This window comes from Leptonychotes weddellii, chromosome 4 (assembly GCF_054177405.1).
Source record: "Leptonychotes weddellii isolate Sample4059 chromosome 4, ASM5417740v2, whole genome shotgun sequence".
NCBI classification, from domain to species: Eukaryota; Metazoa; Chordata; class Mammalia; order Carnivora; family Phocidae; genus Leptonychotes; species Leptonychotes weddellii.
Window position 1 is genome coordinate 40,209,847 of NC_138372.1, and position 22,569 is coordinate 40,232,415.

Consider the following 22,569-nt stretch of genomic DNA (forward strand, 5'->3'; position numbering starts at 1 on the left):
TCACCCCTCTGAGCGCGTCTCCTCACCTGCACAATGGGATCAAGACTCCACCTCACAAAAGGTGGGAGAGGAGCCCTCCATCCAATTCTTCCAGGGCTGTGTCAACACAAAGAGGCAGGCCATTGTTCTGGTGTAGGGCTCACCCACAGAGCCAGGAGTTGGGGTGCGGTGGCGGGGCGGGGGGCGCGGTGTGGGGAGATCTGGGCTCTACCAGTTTGAGCCAGAGAAGAGCAAAGATCCAGGTCCAACCTTCTAGAGAAGCAGCCTGGGCCCCTGCCAGGAGCCTCCAGCCAGCCCCCTGCTCTGCCCCCAGGCAGCCAGCGGCCTGTGTGAGCTCCTGTCGGTCAACAGCTGCGTGGGCCGCGTGAGGCGCATTTACCCCCAGCTGCTCCTGGCCCTGCTCATTCAGGTCCATTACCACATCGGTCTCCACCTGCCTAGCCGCATGGCTTTCCGCAAGGACGCCAAGAAGGACACTCAGCCTTCCCTCTTCGTACCCGTGCGGTATGTCCTGCTGTCCCTGGCTGGGGGAGGGCCACGAAGCAAGGGCCCTTCGTAAAATCTTGAGGGCAGTCAACCGGTAGAAATTAGCTTTGGGACTAAAAGAGAAAACAGTAGCACATTTTTAGGAGAGCCAATAACTTGCACAATAGCTACTTGGTGTGTGTGTCAGGACTGCCTGGTGCTGGACAACAGCAATGAATCAGCCTTCCCCCAAGGAGCTCACAATTTCATGTTTCCTCCTCCCTCCCTAGACATATTAATTTGTATTAGATTTGTATCCAAGGTCCACCTTTTATTTTATTATTTATTTTTTATTATGCTCAGTTAGCCACTGTGTAGTACGTAGTTTTTTTTTTTTTAATATTTTATTATTTATTTGACAGAGAGAGACACAGTGAGAGAGGGAACACAAGCAGGGGGAGTGGGAGAGGGAGAAGCAGGCTTCCCGCGGAGCAGGGAGCCCGATGCGGGGCTCGATCCCAGGACCCCGGGTCATGACCTGAGCCGAAGGCAGCCGCTTTAACGACTGAGCCACCCAGGCACCCCCGTAATTAGTTTTTGATGTAGTGTTCAGTGACTCATTAGCTAAGTATAACACCCAGTGCTCATCACAACACGTGCCCTCCTCAATACTCCTCACCCTGTTACGCCCTCCCCCGCCCCACCCTCTGAGACCCTCAGATTGTTTCCCGGGTTCCATAGTCTCTCATGGTTCATCTCCCTCTCTGATTTCTCCCCCTTTGCATTTCCCTCCCTTCCCCTATGGTCCTCTGTGCTATTGTTTATGTTTCACATATGAGTGAAACCATATGATAATTGACTTTCTCTGCTTGACTTATTTCACTTAGCATAATCCCCTCCAGTTCCATCCATGTCAATGCAAATGGTGGGTATTCATCGTTTCTGATGGCTGAGTAATATTCCATTGTATATATGGACCACATCTTCTTTATCCATTCACCTGTTGAAGGGCATCTTGGCTCCTTCCACAGTTTGGCTATTGTGGACATTGCTGCTATGAACATTGGGGTGTGTGTGCCCCTTATTTTCACTACAACTGTATCTGTGGGGTAAATACCTAGTAGTGTAATTGCTGGGTCGTAGGGTAGCTCTATTCTTAACATCTTGAGGAACCTCCATACTGTCTTCCAGAGTGGCTGCACCAGTTCGCATTCCTACCAACAGTGTAAGAGGGTTCCCCTTTCTCCACATCCTCGCCAACATTTGTTGTTTCATTTTGTTAATTTTTGCCATTCTAACTGGTATAAGGTGGTATCTCACTGTGGTTTTGATTTGTATTTTCCTGGTGGCTAGTGATGTTGAGGATTTTTTCATGTGCCTGTTAGCCATTTGTATGTCTTCTTTGAAGAAGTGTCTGTTCATGTTTTCTGCCGATTTTTTGACTGGGTTATTAGTTTTTGACTGTTGAATTTGAGAAGTTCTTTATAGATCTTGGATATCAGCCCTTTATCTGTAATGTCGTTTACAAATATCTTCTCCCATTCCGTGGGCTGCCTCTTTGTTTTGTTAACTGTTTCCTTTGCTGTGCAGAAGCTTTTTATCTCGATGAAGTCCCAAAAGTTCACTTTTGCTTTTGTTTCACTTGCCTTTGGAGACGTGTCTTGAAAGAAGTTACTGTAGCCGATGTCGAAGAGGTTACTGCCTATATTCTCCTCTAGGATTTTGATGGATTCCTGTCTCACATTGAGGTCTTTTATTTTATTATTTTATTTTTTAAGTGGACTCCATGCTGGGCTTGAACTCACGACCCTGAGATCATGACCTGAGCTGAGATAAAGAGTCAGATGCTTAACCGACTGAGCCATCCAGGCGCCCCTCACCATTTTATTTTTAATTATTAACCCGTATAGATAATATATGCACATGGGTAAAAATCTCAGAAGGCATTAAAAGTGAGTCTCCTTTCCTCTCCTTACCCAGTGAGCCTCCCCAGAACAACCAGGTTCTTTCATACCCTTCCACAGGTGGTTGATATAGAGATAAGCACACGTTTCTGTTTCTATTTTTACACCAATAGTAGCGTACTTTACAGTTACACACTTTTGCTTTTAGCATATACTATATCTTAGGAGAACATACATATAGAGCCGCCTCGTTATTTTTAACAGCCACGTATTATCTCTCTGAGTGGAATTCCAATGTACCATAATTTATTTAGCCAGGATCCTCTTGGTTTAGGTACTTTGCACTTACAGACAAAGCTGCAGTGAGTTCGTTTATGTGTCTTTATGCACACATGTGATTGTACAATGTAAGACAAATTCCTGAAAGGAGACTGGGCTCACTGAAGGGTTTCTGCATTTTCATAGTGAGCTGGGACAGGGATATGTGGTAGAAAATATTCTTGACCAGTGAATGATGAAGGGGAAAATGGAGTACCCCCTCAAGCACCCAGTTTGCCACATGGCCTCCCCCAGAGGTCACTGCATCAGGAGGGTGTGAGAATGGCCGTTCCCACACCTTGGCCAGCACAGTGGAACAGAAGATATTTTTATCTTCACTGATCTGAAAGTTGAAAAAAAAATGCTGTCATTTTAGTTTGATTTTCTCTTATTATGATTGAGGTTGAGGTTGAAATGCCCTTCCTGTTTTCTTTTTTTAAAGATTTTATTTATTTGAGAGGGAGAGAGCGAGTGCACGCGTTAGCGGGGGAGGAGCAGAGGGGGATGCAGAGGGAGAGAGAGAATCTCAAGCAGACTTTGTGCTGAGCATGGAGCCCCATGCGGGGCTCCATCTTACCACCCTGAGATCATGACCTGAGCCAAAACCAAGAATGGGATGCTTAACCATCTGAGCCACTCAGTGCCCCTGTGTTTCCTTTTCTGTGAGCAACATTTGCTCAATTTTATATAGGACTGTTGAGATTTTTTTTGTGTTAATTTCTAAGAGCTTTTTATATATTAATATAAATATATATAACATATATATATTTACATATATATGTTAACTCTTTGTCACGTGTATTCCACTTAACCGGTAACTATTTTATGGTCTTTGCCATTCAGAAGGTTTAAGTTTGTATGCAGTCGAGTTTCTCAGTCTTTTCTTCTTGGGCTTCTATTGTGTGGGATGCTCAGGGAGGCACACTTGGAGGGGCTGAGGGCAAGCAGTTGCAAGGCTGGGCTTGAAGTCAGAACATCTCAGATTTGGGTGCTGGTTCCATCATTTGGGCTTTGTCCTTTGGGTAAACCACTTTAACCTCTTGGAAGCCTGGTGTGCTTGCCCATGAAATGGGGTAAGTGATTCCTGCCCCACAGGTATGTTGTAAGGACCAAATAGGACCCCGCCTCCCAGTGGGACACCCCGTACCAAGGCCATGGCACCACCTCTGACTCCCCTGGTGCTTGTGAGGGTGGAGAAGCTTGCAGAGTGGGCGTTTGGGGGAGCCATAGGGCCTGCACCACACCCATAACCTTCCTCCCACACTGTCACCTCTGCCTTTTTACAAAGCAGCGCAGACCTTGTCTGGGGCTCCTAGAGGTGTATCTCTGGGAGTGGGGTGGGGAGGAAGGAAGATGGGTAGGGTCATTTGTGTTAAAATTTGGAGCCCGATCAAGGAAATGGTGGAAGAGTGGAGTGACCTAACTAGGAATGATGCGGCACTGTGTCCAAAAGCTTTAGCCTGATTCCGAGTTCCTCAGCTGCACACACCGGGAGCAGGTGGGTGAGGTCTGGGTAAAAGCTGCGACTGTCTGAAACCTCTAAGTCACGTCACTGCCTGTGAGTTCCTGAGCCCAGAGCTGTCCCCAAGCCAGGTGGTGAGAAGGTGACCGGCTGCCCCTGGAGATGGGGACACACTGGGAGAGGAGGGTGGTCAAGTCACAGAGGAGAACATTACACAGGTGGCTCATTTGGTCTTAGTTAAAGGTGCTGATGCTTGACATGGAAGGTAGAACCTTCCTTCTAATGAAAACATGTAAATCTTAGCTTAGCTATTCAGCCAGTTTTTGTGGGGAAGGGAATAGGTGGGGGAAGGGAGAGTCGGGGAGGGCAAGCTCCAGGCTCTTAGGGTGGGCAACACCTGGAGCCTGCCTCCCTCTCTCCCTCCCTGGGTCTTTGAGACATATGCTGTCAGTTACAGTCCTGGACCAGCAAAGTCAGACACACACACACATACACACACGCACGCACGCACGCACGCCCCGGGGTGCTGGGGAGGCCTGGCTCCAACCTCTCCCTCCAGGGAAAGAGACTCGGGAGAAAAGGGAGGATGAAGCACCATTTGGCAGAATTTTGCCTCTGTTGACTCTCTTTCTCAAAGCCAATAATAATTTTTTAAAAGCCGCTTTTGGTGGATACACCGATGACTGCTACCTCACGATCAGCCCGGCCCAGAGAAGCTTGTCTGTCCAGATGGGAGCTGGCCAGATGGGAGGCTGGCTGGAGGGAGGCCCGGCCCACAGGGGGGTGGGGGGCATAAGGTCTCAGCCCCCTCATCTCGGCAGCTGGGTGGTCAAAGTGGTGAAAACGCTGCTGCTGAGGATGGGCTGCTCGTATGAGGCCACCTTTCTGGAGGACCAGGGCGGCTGGGAACTCCTGGAGCAGGCGGAGAACCACCACCGGGGAGTGTCCCTGCTGGCCAGGTGAGGCTGGGACAGCAGGGCGCAGGGGGTGGGCAGAGGGAGAGATTTGGTTTGCATCTCTCTCTGGGCCAGGACCCTTCCCTCAGTCCATCACCTCTGCTAAGCGGCGGGGTATGGTCTACCTCGGTGGGTGGTCGCACCCTCTGTGGGCACTAACTGTGGCTGGGACAGTGCTGGCAACTGCAGGGCACTTAGCTTCCCTACGTATGGGGGACTGTATGGGGACCTTAGTTCCTACACTCATACAGACATGGGGGCATAGCCGAGTAGTTCAGTGTGGCCTTGGGGCTGGTCGGCCTATGTCCGAGTCCCAGCCCACCACCTCTCAGCTGTGTGACCCAGGGCAAGTTCTTGCCCCTCTCTGTGTCTCAGTTTGCCCCTCAGTCATGTGGAAATAATAATAGGACCCATCTCCAGGGTTTAGGATGAGGGTTAAAGTACTTTAAACAGCCCCTGGTATATGGAAAGGGCTCAGCACAGGTTAGCTTTCACAGGTTATGCTGACTGGTGGGGCAGGGATTATCAGCCCACATTTTGCACAGCAGGATGCCAAGGTCCAGAGGGGGACAGCTGTGTATCAAAGGTCACACAGCCAGGAAGTGGCAATGCTGGGAGATGACCTGCTGACCCAGACCGGGGTCTTCCCTCGCCCCCATACACAGCCTCCCATGGGGTTGGGAAGGGGCACCTCGATTCCGATGATGTGGCTCCTGCAGGAACAGTCTGTTCCTTAACCTTGCACCCTGAGTGCCCAGGATGGTGCTGTCCCCAGGGGTCTCAGGACACAGTTGCATTTATTGAGCACCTACTATGCTCTAGGCATTGTGCAAAGAGCTGTATGCTCTGCGCTCTTGGGCAAGCTTTTCCACTCTGAGCCTCAGGTTCCCCATCTGTAAAACAAAGCAGTTAAACTAGATGGCCTCTGAGGTCCTGTCCAGGTAGGAAATCCTGGAAACCCAGGAACCCCGGTGCCTCTGACTTGCTCAGACTTTAGGGTATCAGGCCAGGCCCTCCTACCCCCTAGCAGGTCCCCTGGGGCTGGAGAGCCTGAGGCTGCCCACCCTTCCTCACCCCCAGGGCCATGGTTCACTACTCGTGTCAGGAGCTGTGCCGCATCCTCTACCTGCTCATCCCGCTCCTGGAGCGAGGCGACGAAAAGCACAAGATCACTGCCACCGCCTTCTACGTGGAGGTACCGAGCGGGCAGCTCCTCTGGGCGAGGAGCCTTGCCCAGAGGAGCCCTGGGCGAGGCTCCTCTCCGGCCTCCCCAAGCACACACATCAGTTCACATTACCGGTCATTTCTCCTGTGCGAACAGTACTTAAAAATGGAGAGTTTGGGATCTCCCATTTGCTCCTCCTCTCTCCACCCCTTCACCCCATTCTACTCTTTCCAGACTCCCCCCGTGCCCGGGCAAGCCCCAACCTTTGCTGGGCACTGCCATGTGCTGAGCGCCAGACTAGAGATACAAGGTTGGAGGTACAAATATGAAAATGACTCTGCCCAGGCCTCAAGGAATTCTCAGTGTGACAGGGAAGCCCGAGGATGTCCCAATTATGAAATGGGGTGCCATGGAGTTACTTGTGCTCTGATGGGGACAGTCCACGCTGTGGTGGGAGAACAGGAGACTTGTGGTGGTGGTGGTGGTGGGAGCATCAGGGAGGGCTTCCTAGAGGAAGTGACATCTAAGCTGAGTTGAGTGTGTGGAGGGTACTAGGGGGCGCTGGGAGAGATGAACCAGGAGGTTGGTTAGGGTCAGACCCAGAAGAGGAGACCCACCAGCAATAATAGCTGAGCAGTTACTATCTTCCAGGCACGTTCTTAGAGTTTTACCCATATTGATTCATTTAATCCTCATAATAATCCTATGATGCAGATGCCATTTCATCCCCCATTTTAGAAGAGCAAACTGAGGCACAGATTTAAATCCATTTTCCAAGGCCACGCAGCTCATAAGTGGCAGACTCAGGATTCAAACCCAGACTCTTGGGTTCTCAAACCCACTCTCTCCCGCCCTGCCTCTCTCTCTTCAGTTTAGAAAGAATCATGGTAAAATACACATAACGTAAAAGTTACCATTTTCGCCAAGGTTAAGTGTACGTCCAGGGGCATGACGTATGCTCACACCGCCCGTGCAGCCGGCAACACCAACCACAGAACTGTTCATCTTCCTTCCCCAGTGCAGCCTCCGCCTCAAACTGAAACTGTCTCATGAAATACTACCTCCCCAGGGGGCCTCTGCAGCCCCTGGCGACAAGCATTCTACGTTGTCGCTATGAGCTTGCCATTGCAGGTTTCACTGAAGCTGAATCATGCAACGTGTCCTTTTGTGTCTGGCTTATTTCACTCAACATCATGTCTTCAAGGTTTGTGTATGTTGTTAACAGGGCTCAGAATTTCATTCTTTTTTAAGGCTGCGTAATACTCCCTTGTATGTATCTACCACACTTGGTCCGTTCACCTGTCCGTGGACCCTTGTAAAGCCCACTCTCCTTACTGCCACCTGTGCTGTCTCATGTGACCTGCTGGTTGTCGTGCTGGGGTCTGTGCCATCATCAGGGTCTGCAGTGCGGTTCAGAGGTAAGAGGCTCACTTTCTGCTCGGAGAGTAGAAGGTCAAGGAAGGCTACCTGGAGGAGGTGTCATCTGAGCTGGGCCTTGACAGGTGAGTAAAGTTTGCTAGATGGACAGGAGGCAGCATGGCCTTCCAGGCATTTCCTGCATCTTTTCTGCCTCTCCAGCTGGACTGTGAGTCTGGGGAGGGGGGACCATGTCGTTTTGGCATTGCATCCCCAACCCCAGCCCTGAAAGCTCCCCAAGTAGGCGGATGGATGAGTGAGTGCCCTGTTGAACACTTGGCCTGGCCCTGCAGGCACCAGTAGAATGTGTCACTTCCGGCAGGGCAAGCTAGGGGCATGCTCAAGGAGTCCAGAGAGATTCTGACTAGGTCTGCCCGACTGGATCCTCATTTCCAGTCAGCCACTTCTCTCTTAAGTCTGTGAGTGGCTACCACTTGTGGTTCTTGGGGGGGATGGTGGTGGTGGCATCTTGCCAGACCTCAGGGGACACTCCCATGTCCACCCCAAGGTCAGGGGTGCTAGGCTTAACCTTTCCCGAACATTCCCCAGGGAACTCTGAGCAGTGGCCCTCCTCCCTGGAGCAAGTATCCTCAGCCAGGTTCAGTCCTTCTCCCGCGCCCCAGAAGAGGTGGGCTGCTCTCCGCCAGAGCCAGGCTGGCCACAGTCACTGCGGCACCTTGACGTAGCTCACATATCCCGCCCCGGCCTCCCCCGTCACCTACGCTGTGATCGTCTATGTGTGTGCTTGCTGCTCCCAACGGCAGGGGAACTCAAGGGAGCTGTGTGACCTCAAGTCCCGGAACCTGCCTGTGCCTCAGTTTCCTCATTTGCAATATGGGGATAATGAATTGCCCATCTTATAGGGTTTTTTTAATAGAGAGAGAGCACTAGAGAACTCATGCAAGCGGGGGGAGGGGCAGAGGGGGAGAGAGAGAGAGAATCTCCAGTAGACTCCCAGATGAGTTTGGAGCCCCACTCGGGGCTCGATCCCACGATCCTGAGATCATGACCTGAGCTGAAATCAGGAGCCAGACGCTTAACCGACTGAGCCACCCAGGCACCCCAAGGGTTTTGATGAGGATTAAATGAGTACGTAAAACTCTTAGGATAGTGCCTGCATCTAGGAAGCATCGTCTGTGAGTCAGCTATATTGCTATTATTATTATTATTGATTATCATCAGTACTCTTCTCTACATCTCTAGTGTGCAGGCTGGAAACTGGTGCCGAGCGGGCCTGGGTACCAGTTGTGTGGCTGGGCAGAGCGAGGGCGGTGGGTGGAGCCTCTCCTCTACTGCCTCCTCCCCCTCTGGGCCACCGCCCTGCCCCTCTGTCCGGCCCTCTCTCCTTGTCCTACTGACTCGGGGTCTCAGTAGTCACAGTAGCGGTAAGGCCGGGGAATGGGTGAGAGAAGTGTTTATGAGGATGACCAGGGAGGAACTGAAGACGAGTTGGCTGCTGCGGGTGGGAGGGTGGCGGGGAGAGGAAGGAGATGGGGGTGATGCCTGATTGAGGCTAGGACAACAGAGGGGTGGTGGTGCTAGACCTGGCAATGGGAACACAGGAGGAAGGGCAACTCTAAGGAGGAAAGGAGCTGAATTTCATGTTGGACCTGAACTCTTGCACCAAAAGTGTCCCCTAAGCACACACTCTCCCCCAGAGCTTGTAATAGGTAACGGGAACCCAGGGAGTAACGGTCAGTGTTTGTCCTTAAGGAAGCCCCGGGAGGATGCAGGAGGCAGATGCATTAAGCAGATAGGGGTACTCAGGTTTCCATGTTCAGGGCTCCCAGGGGCCCAGAGAAGGAGGCAATCCACCCAGGTGAGGTGAGGTCTGCGGGCATTGTCAAAAACAGCTTCAAGGGGGGCCGAGTTTTAGATGGAGCCATGCAAGGTGAGTTGGGGCTGGAGTGGAGGTGGGCACCTTTGCAGAAGGGCATCCTGCCAGCACAGAGAGGACAGAACAGCCTGGATCATTCCACAAGCAATGGGCAGCTTGGTTAGAAGCTGGTTGGTGGTAAGAGTGTGGGCTATAGGGTGGACATGGAGTGAATGAGGCCCCAGAGGCAAGCTGGGCCCAATGGCGAGAGGCAGTGGGGGGCACGGGGCTCTGAGCTAGAGGGTGACGTGTTCAGCCTTGCTATGAGGTGGTGATGGACATCGGGTGGTGATGGACATCGGGCAGAGATGTCTGGCAAACTGTTGGTTTTCCAAGTCGGAAGCTCCGGACAGCGGCACAGACTAGAGACAGTGACTAGGGTGTTACATGCCCGGGGACAGCAGTTAAAGTCCTGAGCAGAGGAGCTCATTGAGGACAGTGGGCAGAGGGAAGCCAGGCAGAGAGGACAGAGTTCAGCGTCACCAACACTGACGGCTGGGTGGGGACAGGAGTGAGTGGCTGTCATAACTAAACCAGTGCCATCCAATATGATAGCCACAAGCCACATGGGGCCTATTTGGCCCCCGAAATGTGTCTGTCTGAATTGAAATGTGTTTTAAGTTTAAAATTCACACCACATTTCAGACTTGGTTCAAAAAATTTTTTTCACAGAGTGTAAAATATATTAATAATGTTTATATTGATTATGTGTTGAAATGATAATACTTTGGATATACTGGGTCAAGTAAGAGGCATTACTAACATTAATTTCACCTATTTCTTTTTTGCCTTTTTAATGTGGCTCCTAGAAAATTTAAACTTAATGCACGTGGCTTGCGTCGGACAGCACTAACCAGATAGCCATCATTCATGCCCCACACTCAGCCCCTGGTCATCCAGCGAGCACTACCGGTGCATGGGGAGACGGGGGGCTGCCCTGCCCCTTGGCTCAGGGAGTAATTCCTGTTACTCCCGTAGCTTCTGCAGATGGAGCAGGTGCGGCGGATCCCGGAGGAGTACTCTCTTGGGCGGATGGTAGAAGGCCTGAACCACCAGGACCCCATCATGAAGGTGCTGTCCATCCGAGGCCTGGCCATCTTGGCCCGCAGGACTGAGAAGGTGAGCAGAGGGCAGAGGAGAGCCTGGCCCAGCCAGGCCCTGAGCTGGAGGAAGGAGGGAGCCTGGCCATCACTGACTCTCAGATGCTGGAATCCCTGTCTCTCCCTGCCTCAGTTGCCCCATCTGTAAAGTGGATAGCCTTTAATGATTCCCTATACACTTTATTCTTTTTGAAATAGTTTCTACTCCAGTTTTTTTCCACAGTAACCCTGAGGGCAGTATGTCTAAGAGGGGTTGGGGATGGCAGTAATTATTCCTATTTTATAGATAGGAAACTGAGGCCCAGATTGTTGGTACATCTTAACATTTTAAAAAAGTGCTTTGTTTTCCTCTACCAGGCACTGTTGCGGCTCATGGTATAGAGGGATGAAGGGACAGGATGTAGACTCAGAAAGCTAACCAGCAATGCAGGTCCTCTACCGAGTGCCAACAAGGGGTGGCAACAAAGGGCCTCAGGTGTCCAGACCCGGAAGGAGTCAGTGAGGCCAAAGAGGACTTTGGGGACAACAAGAGCTTGAGCAAGGGCATTCCAGGCAGGTGGGATGGCATAACCAAAGGCCTCGGAGGCAGCACGTGCTCCACCAAGTTCATCTTAGTGAATCAGAGGCTGGGTCTCCCACCTGTCAGCCCCTACTGTCAGATAGGAGCCCGCATCCCAATGGTCCTGCCCCACAGAATGCCAAGGTGCAGGCCCTCCTACCCTCTATGGTGAAGGGCCTGAAGAGCATGGACGGGCTGCTGGTGGTGGAGGCGGCCCACAACCTCAAGACCATCTTCAAGGGGCAGGACCGGAAGCTGACGGACAGCTCCGTCTATGTGGAGATGCTGCAGATCCTGCTGCCACATTTCAGCGACGTAAGGGATCCCACGGTGGGGTGAGGGTGCGAGGGTTGGGGGGCAGCCCATGGAGGGTGGCTCTTGACTACTCTGGGGGCTGCTATAGTTCCGGTGGCCTGCTGAGGCAGGGCAGAGCGGAATCAGCCCCAGGGGAAGGGGCACCTTGTTCCAACTGGCCCATGTCTTTTGCACCGAGAAAGATCCTTTTCTAATCAGTTCTCACAGAGAGAGCTCTTTTGTAATCAAGTCTCGCCAGACAACTTGCCTCATTGCAATTGGCCCACCTAGAGGGGGGCACGTGTTTTTGATGCTTCCAGCAGAGGGGGGCATTTTCCCACTTGGCACTAAGGCACCTTTTAGGTTAGCAGGGGGCCCTGGCTGGGGAGAGCGGGCAGAAGTCCAGAGCTAGGCTCCAGTGAGGGAGGCGCTGGCCCCAGATCAGCCCCACCCGGTGGCCTCCACCCTGCTCCATCTCTGTGTGTCTTGTGCCTGGAGGGTCCCCCAGAATGAGTGGGAGGAAGGCCGCATACCTCCATGTGGGGCTCAGAGGCCCAGGCAGCCCCTTGGAGGAGGGAGCATGCCTGAGCCTCGGGATCTGCCCCAGTCTCGAGAGGACGTGCGCTCCTCCTGCATCAACCTGTATGGCAAGGTGGTCCAGAAGCTGCGGTCGCCCTGCACCCCAGCCATGGAAGAGCAGCTGATCAGCACCTTGGTGCCCCTGCTGCTGATCATGCAAGAGGGCAACGCCAAGGTGAGCCAGGTGAGTGTGTGTAGGCAGCGGGCCCTGTGGCCGAGCCTCCCTTTATGGAAACCAAGCCAGAATCACTAACCATCCATTATGGACAAGCCTGTGTTCCAAAGGCACCATGTCAGAATTCCTCCTCAAAATGGACAACTTCACTTGTGCCTTTCAAATAGGAATTGATTTTTCTAGAATTCAGTTTCACAAAACCCTTTTTTTTTTTTTTCTGGAAGATGTTCTGGCTGTCCTGGAATTCCCCATCTCTGGTATTGTCTTCCTATTGGTCCCCAGAAATGTATAAAGACCCTGTTCCGCTGTTCTTGCATCATGGCATGGGAATTGCCAAAAAGAGCTTATAGCCGGAAGTCCTGGGACAACCAGCCGCAGACGGTGGCCAAAATATGCAAGTACCTTGTGAGTGCTTTCAAGACCACAGTGGTTCCCGACGAGCGTGTTGGAGGTGGGCAAAGCTTTCCCCTTTCCTCTTCCTTCTTTCTGCACAAGCATCCTGACCGGCAATTGCACTATTACCCACACCTTGTTGGCTCCTAGACATTCATCTGCATTTCTGGCTTCTCACTTCTGGTGTCCCTCTCTGGTGGCTTACCGGACACGTCCCCGCTGACCCACACACGCTTCAAGCTCGACATGCCTCTTCTGAGCTGATGGTCTTCCCATTTCAATTCTGCTCTGTCCCTCTAGATCCCCAAAGCAGAAACCTAGAATTACCCTAGACTCCATCTCTTCCACCTTCCACAATTGATCAATCTGAAATATCCTAAACATCTCCGCATCTGTTTTCTTTCGCTTCCTGTCCCCACGGTCCTTGCCCTTAGTTCAGGGCACAGATGTCTCCCAGCTGGGCTGTGGATCCAGCCACCTCCGGCTCTCTCTTCCTTGAACCTCATCTCTTCCGATCCTATTCCCACTCGGGCCACCAGAGCAGTCTGCTTCAAACACGAGTCTGTCTGTGTTATTTCCCTGTTTCAGGAGCTTCACTGATTCCCTGTTCTGCATCAGCATTTCCCAGGGTGTATTCTCTGTGACACCCACCCCACAGGAAATGCCCCACAGGGGAGAAAAGAGGCTCTAAGATGAATAAGTTTGGGAAACACTGCCTCGCCATCTTCCTCTTGGGGGTTTTCAATCCCTTTGGCTCACTAAAGGCTCTGAGATGGTCTGTACTGAGATGTTCCATGGTTGTTGATCCATGGTTTCCCAAACTTATTTAACCACCAAACCCCCTTTCTAGGTAACACGTGAGGGCATCCTGAGGTAGGAGCAGGCCACCCGTACTCCATGGAATGCACACTGCAGGATGCAGCCCAGTCCCTCTGCACACCATTTGGGAAGCTTTGTTCTAAGTTCCACCTACCTACCCTGCTGTCACAGGCACCCCAAGACGCAGACTCAGGGACAGAGATTAGCATGCAGGAGGTTTATTTGGGCATGGCCTTGGGATCGACACCTGTGGAAGGGAGGGCAGGGACAGGAGGAGAGGTCAAGCTGCAGTGTAGCTTTGGGGGAGGTCTCAGCCACTGCTGCAGTGAGATCCCCCACATTTGGGGCCAGGGGCCAGGTCTTTATACCCCCGTGTCCATTTGTTACCGGATGCCAGCCACCCTGGGAAAGGGACGTGACCTTGGGTCGGCAGTTCTCTTCCTCGGAGGCAGTCCCCAGTGTTGGGGGAGAAATCCTTCACACCAAAGGGAGACCTGGGTGGGGCACGCCAGCACCCCCCACAGCAATCTAACGAAAATATGCAGAGTCACAGATGGTTCCTAGGATTAAGAAAAGGGCTGGACACCACCACTATCAGTAATGCTCAAAACCTCTGCAGTCCAGGGTCTAATATTATTCCCGTCATTTCATGAGGGAAAAAGAGGCCTAGGGGCGGTGTTTGGCCAGGGCGCTAATTCAAATACCTCCAGCGACCAGGGAACGGGTGGAAAATGATCATGGGTGACACAGAAGCGGTGGGACCTCTGGCAACATGGAGGCCAGGCCCTGTTGAAAGCATGAGTGGGTGATCCTGCTCACGGTGCAGGCCGCTCTTGCCAGCAACTCTGCTTTCACAAGAAAAGCTAGAGACCCAGATTTTTATAAGACATTAATTAGCAATCAATTTAGCTTGTTGAAAACACTGTGCTGGTCACTGCTCTGCCAACTCTTCATGGTTTGTGGGCTGTCGGCTTGTGACCTCTGTGTTAGGCCCTTCTAGAGTCTCTCTTTTGGCTCTTCCAGCATCAACAGATTTGCTCATGTGAAGGTCAACTTCTAGCCTGAGCTTTAAGGAGGGGGGCAGTAACCCATTAATTAATTAATTAATTAATTCATCCATCCATCCATCCATCCATCCAGTGCTTTCTGGGCAGCTCTGCCACACCAAGCTTTGTGTCCAGGAAGCTGCGGACTTGGAGCTGAGTGAGCTGGCCCCTTCTCTTGGGGGAGCTCTGGATCTGGTGGGGGAGATAGGTATAAATAATCACAGCACAATGTCATAGGTGACATGACAAGGGCTGTGCAAGATGCTGCAGAAACGTGAAGAGTGGTGAGAGCCGCTCTGCCTGAGAGTTGTGAAAGGCTTCAGGGAAGGGGTGGCTTCTGAGCTGAGCCTCAAGGGATGAGAGGGATCCATCAGATGAAGAAGAGAGGGAGGGGCACTCCAATCGGGAGCAATCGCTTGTACCAGGCACAGAGCTGGGGAGAGCCGGGCCACATCCTGGCACTGGAGCAGAGTGTGCATACCAGGTAGAGGCATTGGTGGAAACTGAGGCAGGGGAGCATGATCATGAAGGCTTTGATGCCAGGCCCAGAGTTTACTCCCTGACATGCAGATTGTCAACAGGAGAGTAATCGTATCAGATTCTTCTTCATCTCCCTCCACAGCGTCTTAGCAGAATGCCTGCCCCCTAGTTTCTACTTGATCAAACTCATCCTGAACACCACCGTCAGACTATTTTGCCCAAAACATTGCTTTGTCATTGCTCTATCAAGAATGGATTCTGGCTTCCTACTTTCTGATGCATAAGTAAGCCTTATTCCTGTCTGGCTTTTAAGGACTTTTAAGACCTCTCTAACTCTCTAATTTATTCTTCACTGCACTGTAACTTGAATTCTTCACCCCCATCAGACCTGTCTCCTTATCCATCATGTCCCTTGCATGCCATGTCCATTCTCACTTGGCTGGACTTCTTATTTTAGAACTTTATTTTGACTTGCAGCAGGGGGTGGACTGGAAGAGGATACACTCAAGGCAGGAAGACCATGGAAAGGATTGTTGCAATCCACTAAGAGAAGATGAGGCCTGGCCTCTGGGGGCCTCAGGCGGAGGCCAGGATGGGTGGCAGAGAAGTTTAGGAGGCGAGGAGCCAGGGCTCGGCTGCCTGACAGGATCACCATTCCTAGCTTTGGGAAGGGTGGATGGGCGATTAGTCCCTCCGAGGGACAGCACTCTTGGGCTTTCTCTTTGTCCCAGGTGACTACACACCAAGACAGCACCTTCACATTCCTCAGCCAGAGCCTGGAGTATGCCAAGAATTCCCGGGCCTCCCTCCGGAAGTACTCAGTCATGTTCATAGGTAACCTGGCAGAACTAGTTTTGCTGCTGGGACTCTGCCTGCCCTCCATTTTGCTTCCTCCCCTTGGAAAGAAGCTGCCAGTCCTTCTGGCACCTGGGAAATGCCTCCCTTGGGTTCAAGGCTTGGCCAGCAGACAGTCATGGTGCAAATTAGAAAGGTCTTCCCTCCTCTAAAATCCCTGCTTGGGAACTGGGCCACAGGGTGGATCCAGCCTGGAGTCCTTGTGCAGGTCACAACCTTGGCAACTGTACACAGCGGAACTGCTGCTTCCTGCCCGCCCCTCCCACCGCTAATACAGCATGGCTCCAGGCCCAGCGGGAGCCTACCATTGACTGTGTCAGGAGGGGCCAAGCTGTGCAGTAGAAAGAGTGAAGTAGAATCTCAGCTCCATGATCCCCTTTCCATGTGACCCCAACCGAGTCATTTACTGCCACTGAGCCTGTTTCCTCACCTGTAAAATGGGGATTAACTCCTGTTTCACAGATCAGATGAGAATATTTTTTAAAAACGTGAAGCCTGGCTAGTCAAGGTACTCCCTCAACATAGCTCACTCCACATTTCCCATAATCCCAACCTCTGCCTTTCTGGGGAAAAAACAACTAGATTCCCCTCACTCAGAATCCCCCACTCTAGCCCAGAGCCTTCTGATGGCATGTGGGAATATCTCCTCCCAGCTACTGCCCTCCCCTCCCCCCAAATAACCACACGCTCTTCACCAGGCCCAAGAGACCTCACTGCCCAGGAGCTTGGAGAGGATGACCTTCCCATTCCCCACTTCGAAAAGCGATGCTTCTTTTGGTTCCTTTCCTCAATTCACTTGTGGTTTTCATCGGTCCAGTCACCCATGCACCCACTCACTGGTTCAGGTAGCAAACATTGCTTGATGCTCCACTCTGTGTCGGGCACCGTGCCTAGTCTAGAGAAACAGAGAACCCTTCCGGAGGTGATGTGGATGGCAGGGGTGGGGGTGGGGCGCGTGTGCTGTTAACATGATCCAGGCAGGGACAGAGGAGCAATGCCCAGGACCGGGGGCATCCCTCAGACTGTGGGGGCCTGCTCAGAGGCAGCTTCTCACACAGAGTGACATTATTCCCTAGACGCTGACTTCTCTAAATCGTGCTCCATTTAATCACATCTAAAAATGTTAGTGTTTAACCCTTTGATTTCTCACCTCTTGTGCGTTCGTGAAACCCTGAAGAAAGTTATGAATGCTTTCGCTAGAAAAATGCATACATGCATACAATTGTGCGTGTGATTTAAGATCCTCAGAGACTGCCCTTCCCACTTGCCCACCTCGAGTGCATCTAAGCGGGAGACCTCAGGTCTGGTGGGAGCGGTTCATAGGTCACAAGGTATATCGCAGTATATACAGATGAAGGGAAACTCAGGTGCTCTGAGAACCCAGAGAGGCACCTAACTGAGTTTGGGTGCAGGGTCAGGAAGGATTTCCTGGAGAAGTAATTATGGTAAGCTGAATAGTCAAGGATAAATAGGAATGAGCCCGGCAGAGAAATGTGGGAAGGGCCTAACAGCAGGCCACATTCACGGACCTGCAGGTGCTTTGGGAACCAGGCATGCAGGCAGGGAGCGGGGGAGGGCTGGACAAGGTGGCCAAGGAACAGAGTCTCAGGCCTTCCAGGGCCCCACCAACCACCTGCCTGAAAGGTATGCGAGGCACTGTGTCCTTCTCGCATGCATGCTGCTCAAACTACCTGAAGGGGGGCAGCTGAGGCAGCACTTCCCCGAGTCTCAGATCAGGACACTGAGGGCCAGCCTGGGTAAGGGACCACTGTCAGAGTCAGCTGCAGCCCAGATCCTGTCCCTGTCCTGGTGCCATCCCTGCCCTCTGGACCCGCCACCTCTCCCAGGACCCCTCGTAGAGAATCTGTCCCAGGGTCAAAACGAAGTTCTCCTTTTATGTCCTCATTCGTGGGACTCAAGAAGGGTGGGAGAGTTTCTCTTAGGAGGTCTGGTCTGAGGGTGGGGGTCAGAGTCAGGAGGTGGATGCACTAACCTCTTGGATTACACTCAAGGGTCCCTGGTCCCCTGCATGGAGAGCATAATGACAGAAGACCGTCTGAATGAAGTTAAAGCAGGTAAGTCATACCCTACGTCTTTGAGATCTCAGGGGGCCGGTGAGAGAATGAGTGGGCTCACAGTGGGTGACAGGAAACAGAAGAGATAGGTCTCGAAGCAAGTGGCTTCAGCTCAGCCCAGCTGTGCTAGTCTTTATCCACAGTGAGTAGTGTTAAGGGGTCACCAAGACACACAATACACAGCCCCACCCTAGGGGAGTTTACAGTCTAGGAAACCAGACTAGAAAATAAGCCCCAAACCATTTCGTGCAGGGCGAATAGTTCAGACTCTTACTGGGGCAGATTAATTTTGTAACTGGGGAAACGGATGGGAGCCTGAGGCTGGAGCAGTCCCAGAAGGCTTCCTGAAGGAGGCAGTTTTGATTCAGGCTTTGAAAAGCAGGAACGGTTTGAAGAGCTGGGAGGAAGGTAAGATGAGGGGACGCTGAGCAGAGTGCCTGAGCCAACACACAGAAGTGAGAAGGAATGATGAGTGTGAGACCTATGTGGGGACCTGGTCTTAACAAGCGGCCTTTCCCTTCCCCGTGACCCAGCTCTGGAAAACCTGAGACACGACCCAGAAGCATCAGTGTGCATCTACGCGGCCCAGGCCCAGGACCACATCCTGGCCAGCTGCTGGCGGAACTCCTGGCCACTACCGCATGGGGACTCGTGGGTGTGTGACCCGGCCACCACGCACCGCTGGAGCCCCAGCTGTGAGAACCTGCCCACTTCCCACCAGCAGCGCTCCTGGATCATGCAGGCCCTGGGCTCCTGGAAGATGTCCTTGAAGCAGTGATGTCCCTGAGCCCCCAGCCCTCCTCAGGGGTGGCCAAGGCCAAAGTCATGCCCCTATAAATGCCACGTGGCTTACCTCTCCCTGTGAGTGTTTCCTCATGGGAGGCGCTGTGGCTCTGTGCGACTCATCGGCAAGATGAGCGTGGCCTTCACTGTTGACTCGGTCAACATCTACAGACTCACACAGGCTGTTTTGTCCACATTTTATAGGTGGGGAAGCCATGCTCTGAGAGGTGAAGTGGCTTCCTCATGGCCACAGAGCAAGTCTCCTTCCTGCCTCAGTGTCCCCTCCCCCACAGGGAGGGTAGAAGGACAAAGGGGGATGGTGATTGGAGTGGCTTTAGGGGAAGGAAAAGGAGAGACTCTCCCACCCCATGACATCGGCACATCCTGGAGCCCTGACCTCTGAGTCCCACTCTTGGGTCTCTGCTCGGAGATTGGCTCTCTCTCATTCGGGTCACATTCACTGAGCACCTAACCTGGACCAGGCCTGCTCTGGGTGCTGGAGGAGAACAAGACCAGTCCCAGGCCCTGGTAATTCATACTCTGAAGCAGGGCTTCTCAAAAGGGGTGATTTTGACCTGTGGGGAATATTTGGCAATATCTGGAGACATTTTTGGTTGTTGGATGGAGCCCAGAGACGCTGCTAAACAACCTACAGTGCACAGGACAGGCCCCACAGTGAAGAATTATCCATCCCAAATGGCCAAAAGTGCTGAGGTTGAGACACTTTGGTCTAATGGAAGTATCAGAGACATGGAAAGACACCAACACCCTAGTGCGGTGATGACGGAACTCAGGGGAGCTGTGAAGTCCAAAGGATGTACATAGGCCAGCAGGGAGTTGGGGTGTCAGGGAAGGCTTCCCAGAGACAAGACCCCCCATTAGGGGGCTTGGAAAGATGACCACATGGTGGGCGTATATGGAGGAGAGCAAGGCACACGGGACCGAGGACCAACTGCTGATACGTAGGTTCAGTGGATCCTAGAGTGCGTGTGGGGGGAGATCAGGGCCAGGGCCAGGTCCCTAAGGCCTTGGAGGCTGTGTGAAGGAGGGAGACTTCAGGGAGCAGCGGGAAGGCATGGTGTGGTGTTAAGCCAGGGAGAGATGTGTGCAAATATCGGCTTTAGAAAGCTGCTTCCTCTAGAGGATCAGGAACCCCACAGACACGGCTGGTGGGAGGGCGGATGGCTGCAGCCCTCTGGACATGAATCTGTCACTGTTCAGTGGTACTAAGTTTATGCATGCTGTCACCTGGCAATTCCACTCGTGAGCACACACCTTGGAGCTCGTCCCACAGGTCCGTAAAAGAGACGTGTGAGGAAGTCTCCTGCAGCATTATTTGTAGTGCCCGGGAGAGGAGGCAGCCTGGGCATCCCTGGTCGGGGAGGGAATGGGCACCGTGGAGCCCGTGCAGCAGTTAGAGGCCGAGGGGGTATGTGGTGCAACACGTGGGACCTAAAACCTCCTGCTGAGGAGGAAAGTACATAAAAAAATGCATGCACAAAAGAAGTCACATTTTGCAAGAACACTTACAAACTGAAAATACACATTAAAACACACAGTGGTGGGAGGGAGTAAGGAGGGATCTGGGACATAAAGGGGAATAAATGACAAAAGGGAGGGGAAGTACACTCTGTGGTGGAAGGAAAGCAGAGGGAGGGCAGTGAATAAGGACACAGGGAGGCTTGGCTGGAGGCTTGGGGGAAGGAATGGAAGTCTGGACAGCAGGGTAGGATGGAGAGGGAGACTGGACCTTCAGGAGATGGGAGAAGAGGAATTTTCAGAACCTGGTGGTTGACAGGATGGAGAAAGGGGGAGGGAGAGTGAAGTGCTGAGGGTGGTGCCTGCATTTCTGGGCCGATGACTGGGTCAAGGGTGTCCCCCACTGGGTGGTCTCTCGGGACCAGAAGCAGGTTCAGGGGGAGAGGAATTCAGGCTGGATGTGGTGAGCTTGAGGGGCTGGGCGTCACAGTGGTAGAGACATCTGCTGGGTGGCTGGCTGCATAGTGGGAGGCAAGGCAGAGGGACTTGGAATGGAAACAGGTTTGGGATTCCTCGCAGACAGGGCTGAGGTGAGATTCCCTGGGCGAGGGTGTAGAGTACATCTAAGCTCCTGCTTGGATGAGGAACCCATGAAGTTGACCACACAATCATCTGCCAATAAATGATAGGCAAAGACCATCAGGGCCTACGAGGGAGCAGGAAATGGGGGTGGTCCATGTGCATAACCTTTTCCGTTGCCAAGAATGTTCATGAGCATGGCCTGTTTGGAGGCTCACAGCAGCCATATGGAGTTATGGAGAAGGCAAGCTGGCTTTACTGCCTGTGTTCTACAGGTGAGGACAGGGCTTGATGATGAGTGGGCCTTGTCCAAGATCACGCAAGAGAATCAATAGAAGTGTGGGTCCCAAAGGTCTCCCAACTCCCATGTCGAAGCCCTTCCCACCCAAAGACACTGCTGCTTTCATTGGCCAGAACATAGGTCTGGGCTGGTCTTGACAATCGACAGCTGCCACATTCTGGGTCCGTGTGGCTTCAAAGCATAACAGAGGCTGACAGTGTCAGTAATTGGCCAAGGCCCCCAAGTAGTCTTGAGTGGGAAGGGCCCAAGAGCACTCAGCAAGTCACTTCCCTCACTTCCTGAGCCTCCCCCATGATCACCTGTAAAATGAATTCTTGCCTCACAGGGTTTTTTGTTTTTTTTTTAAGATTTTATTTATTTGACAGAGACACAGCGAAAGAGGGAACACAAGCAGGGGGAGTGGGAGCGGGAAAAGCAGGCTTCTTCCGGAGCAGGGAGCCTGATGCGGGGCTCGATCCCAGGACCTGGAATCATGACCTGGGCTGAAGGCAGACGCTTAATGACTGAGCCACCCAGGCGCCCCACCTCACAGCGTTTTATAGGAATCAAAACATGGAAGCCAAGGGGTTTGTAGGCTCTGTACCCAAGAAGGGAAAAGACAATGAAGAGGAGAGTAAGAATGGGAACCATTAGGGAGCAGGCTGGAGGAGGAAGTGTGGAAAAGGAGGCTCAGATTTGGAGGAGAGGAGGCCCTTGGACCAGGTGTTCTGCTGGGCATGGGTGGGCTAGAAGGGGAAAGACAGGTGTGGTCCTGGAAGGCTCACGGCCCTCTGTACGTCATCCTTAGCCCTGCTGTATCTCTCACCCTGGGATCAGATCATGACCAAGCCTGCCAGTTCCACTGCTGGGCCTCCCATCTCTTCTCTTCCCTGGTCTCTCATCAGCAGCCTTGTCAATCTCTTAATCCAGCCTCCCCCCATCAATCCTTCACCTGGCAACCCAGGCCTTCCTAAAACAAATTTGCCCTTAGGTCTATCACTGGCTCACTATCCTCTGCAAGATAAAGGGCTACAAGATAAAGGCCTGACTGCCCTCTGGCCCCCATTCAGCTTGCTGGCCTTTCCTCTTGACTTTTATGGTACCCAGCATGCCAGGCTCTTGCACACCACCATGCCTCTCTGCACAGGGACTCTGACAGCTGCCTAAAATGCTCAACTCCTTTCCAGCCTCCAACCATCTGGGGAGACCTTCCTCATCTCTGCTCTCAGCTCTGCAGAGAACTTGGGTCTGTGAAATCTTGCTGACTCCCCGAGGTAACACCCACCCTTCTGTGCCTCCACTGTGCAGACTTGTGGAAGTGCTTTAGATTGGCCTGCTGCCTATCTGCCTATCTGCCTAGCCTTCTAGACCAGGCTGTGGGCTCCCTGAGCCTATAGCACCCATGGCTGTGGGAGGGCGCACCTGGCCTGGAGATCTTGTTTCCATCTCAGCTGGGGTGGATAGGGAGGTGGTTAACCTCAGAAATAGGCATGGCTGATCACATAGCCCCT

The 22,569-nt window shown here is 52.5% G+C and overlaps 1 protein-coding gene across 1 annotated transcript in view; it reads left to right on the forward strand.

Moving 5' to 3' along the window:
- The window catches only part of MROH7 (maestro heat like repeat family member 7), a 43,659-nt gene extending 24,797 nt beyond the window's left edge, over nt 1-18,862 (forward strand). Inside the window, exons 13-22 of the mRNA XM_081817184.1 lie at nt 314-504; nt 4,971-5,108; nt 6,186-6,300; nt 10,541-10,681; nt 11,357-11,536; nt 12,123-12,278; nt 12,552-12,674; nt 15,739-15,841; nt 17,875-17,937; nt 18,471-18,862. Of these exons, the coding sequence (XP_081673310.1) occupies nt 314-504; nt 4,971-5,108; nt 6,186-6,300; nt 10,541-10,681; nt 11,357-11,536; nt 12,123-12,278; nt 12,552-12,674; nt 15,739-15,841; nt 17,875-17,937; nt 18,471-18,715 (1,455 nt within the window). The 3' untranslated portion in view covers nt 18,716-18,862. The remainder of the gene's footprint in view (nt 1-313; nt 505-4,970; nt 5,109-6,185; nt 6,301-10,540; nt 10,682-11,356; nt 11,537-12,122; nt 12,279-12,551; nt 12,675-15,738; nt 15,842-17,874; nt 17,938-18,470) is intronic.
- The last annotated feature ends 3,707 nt before the right edge of the window (nt 18,863-22,569 follow it).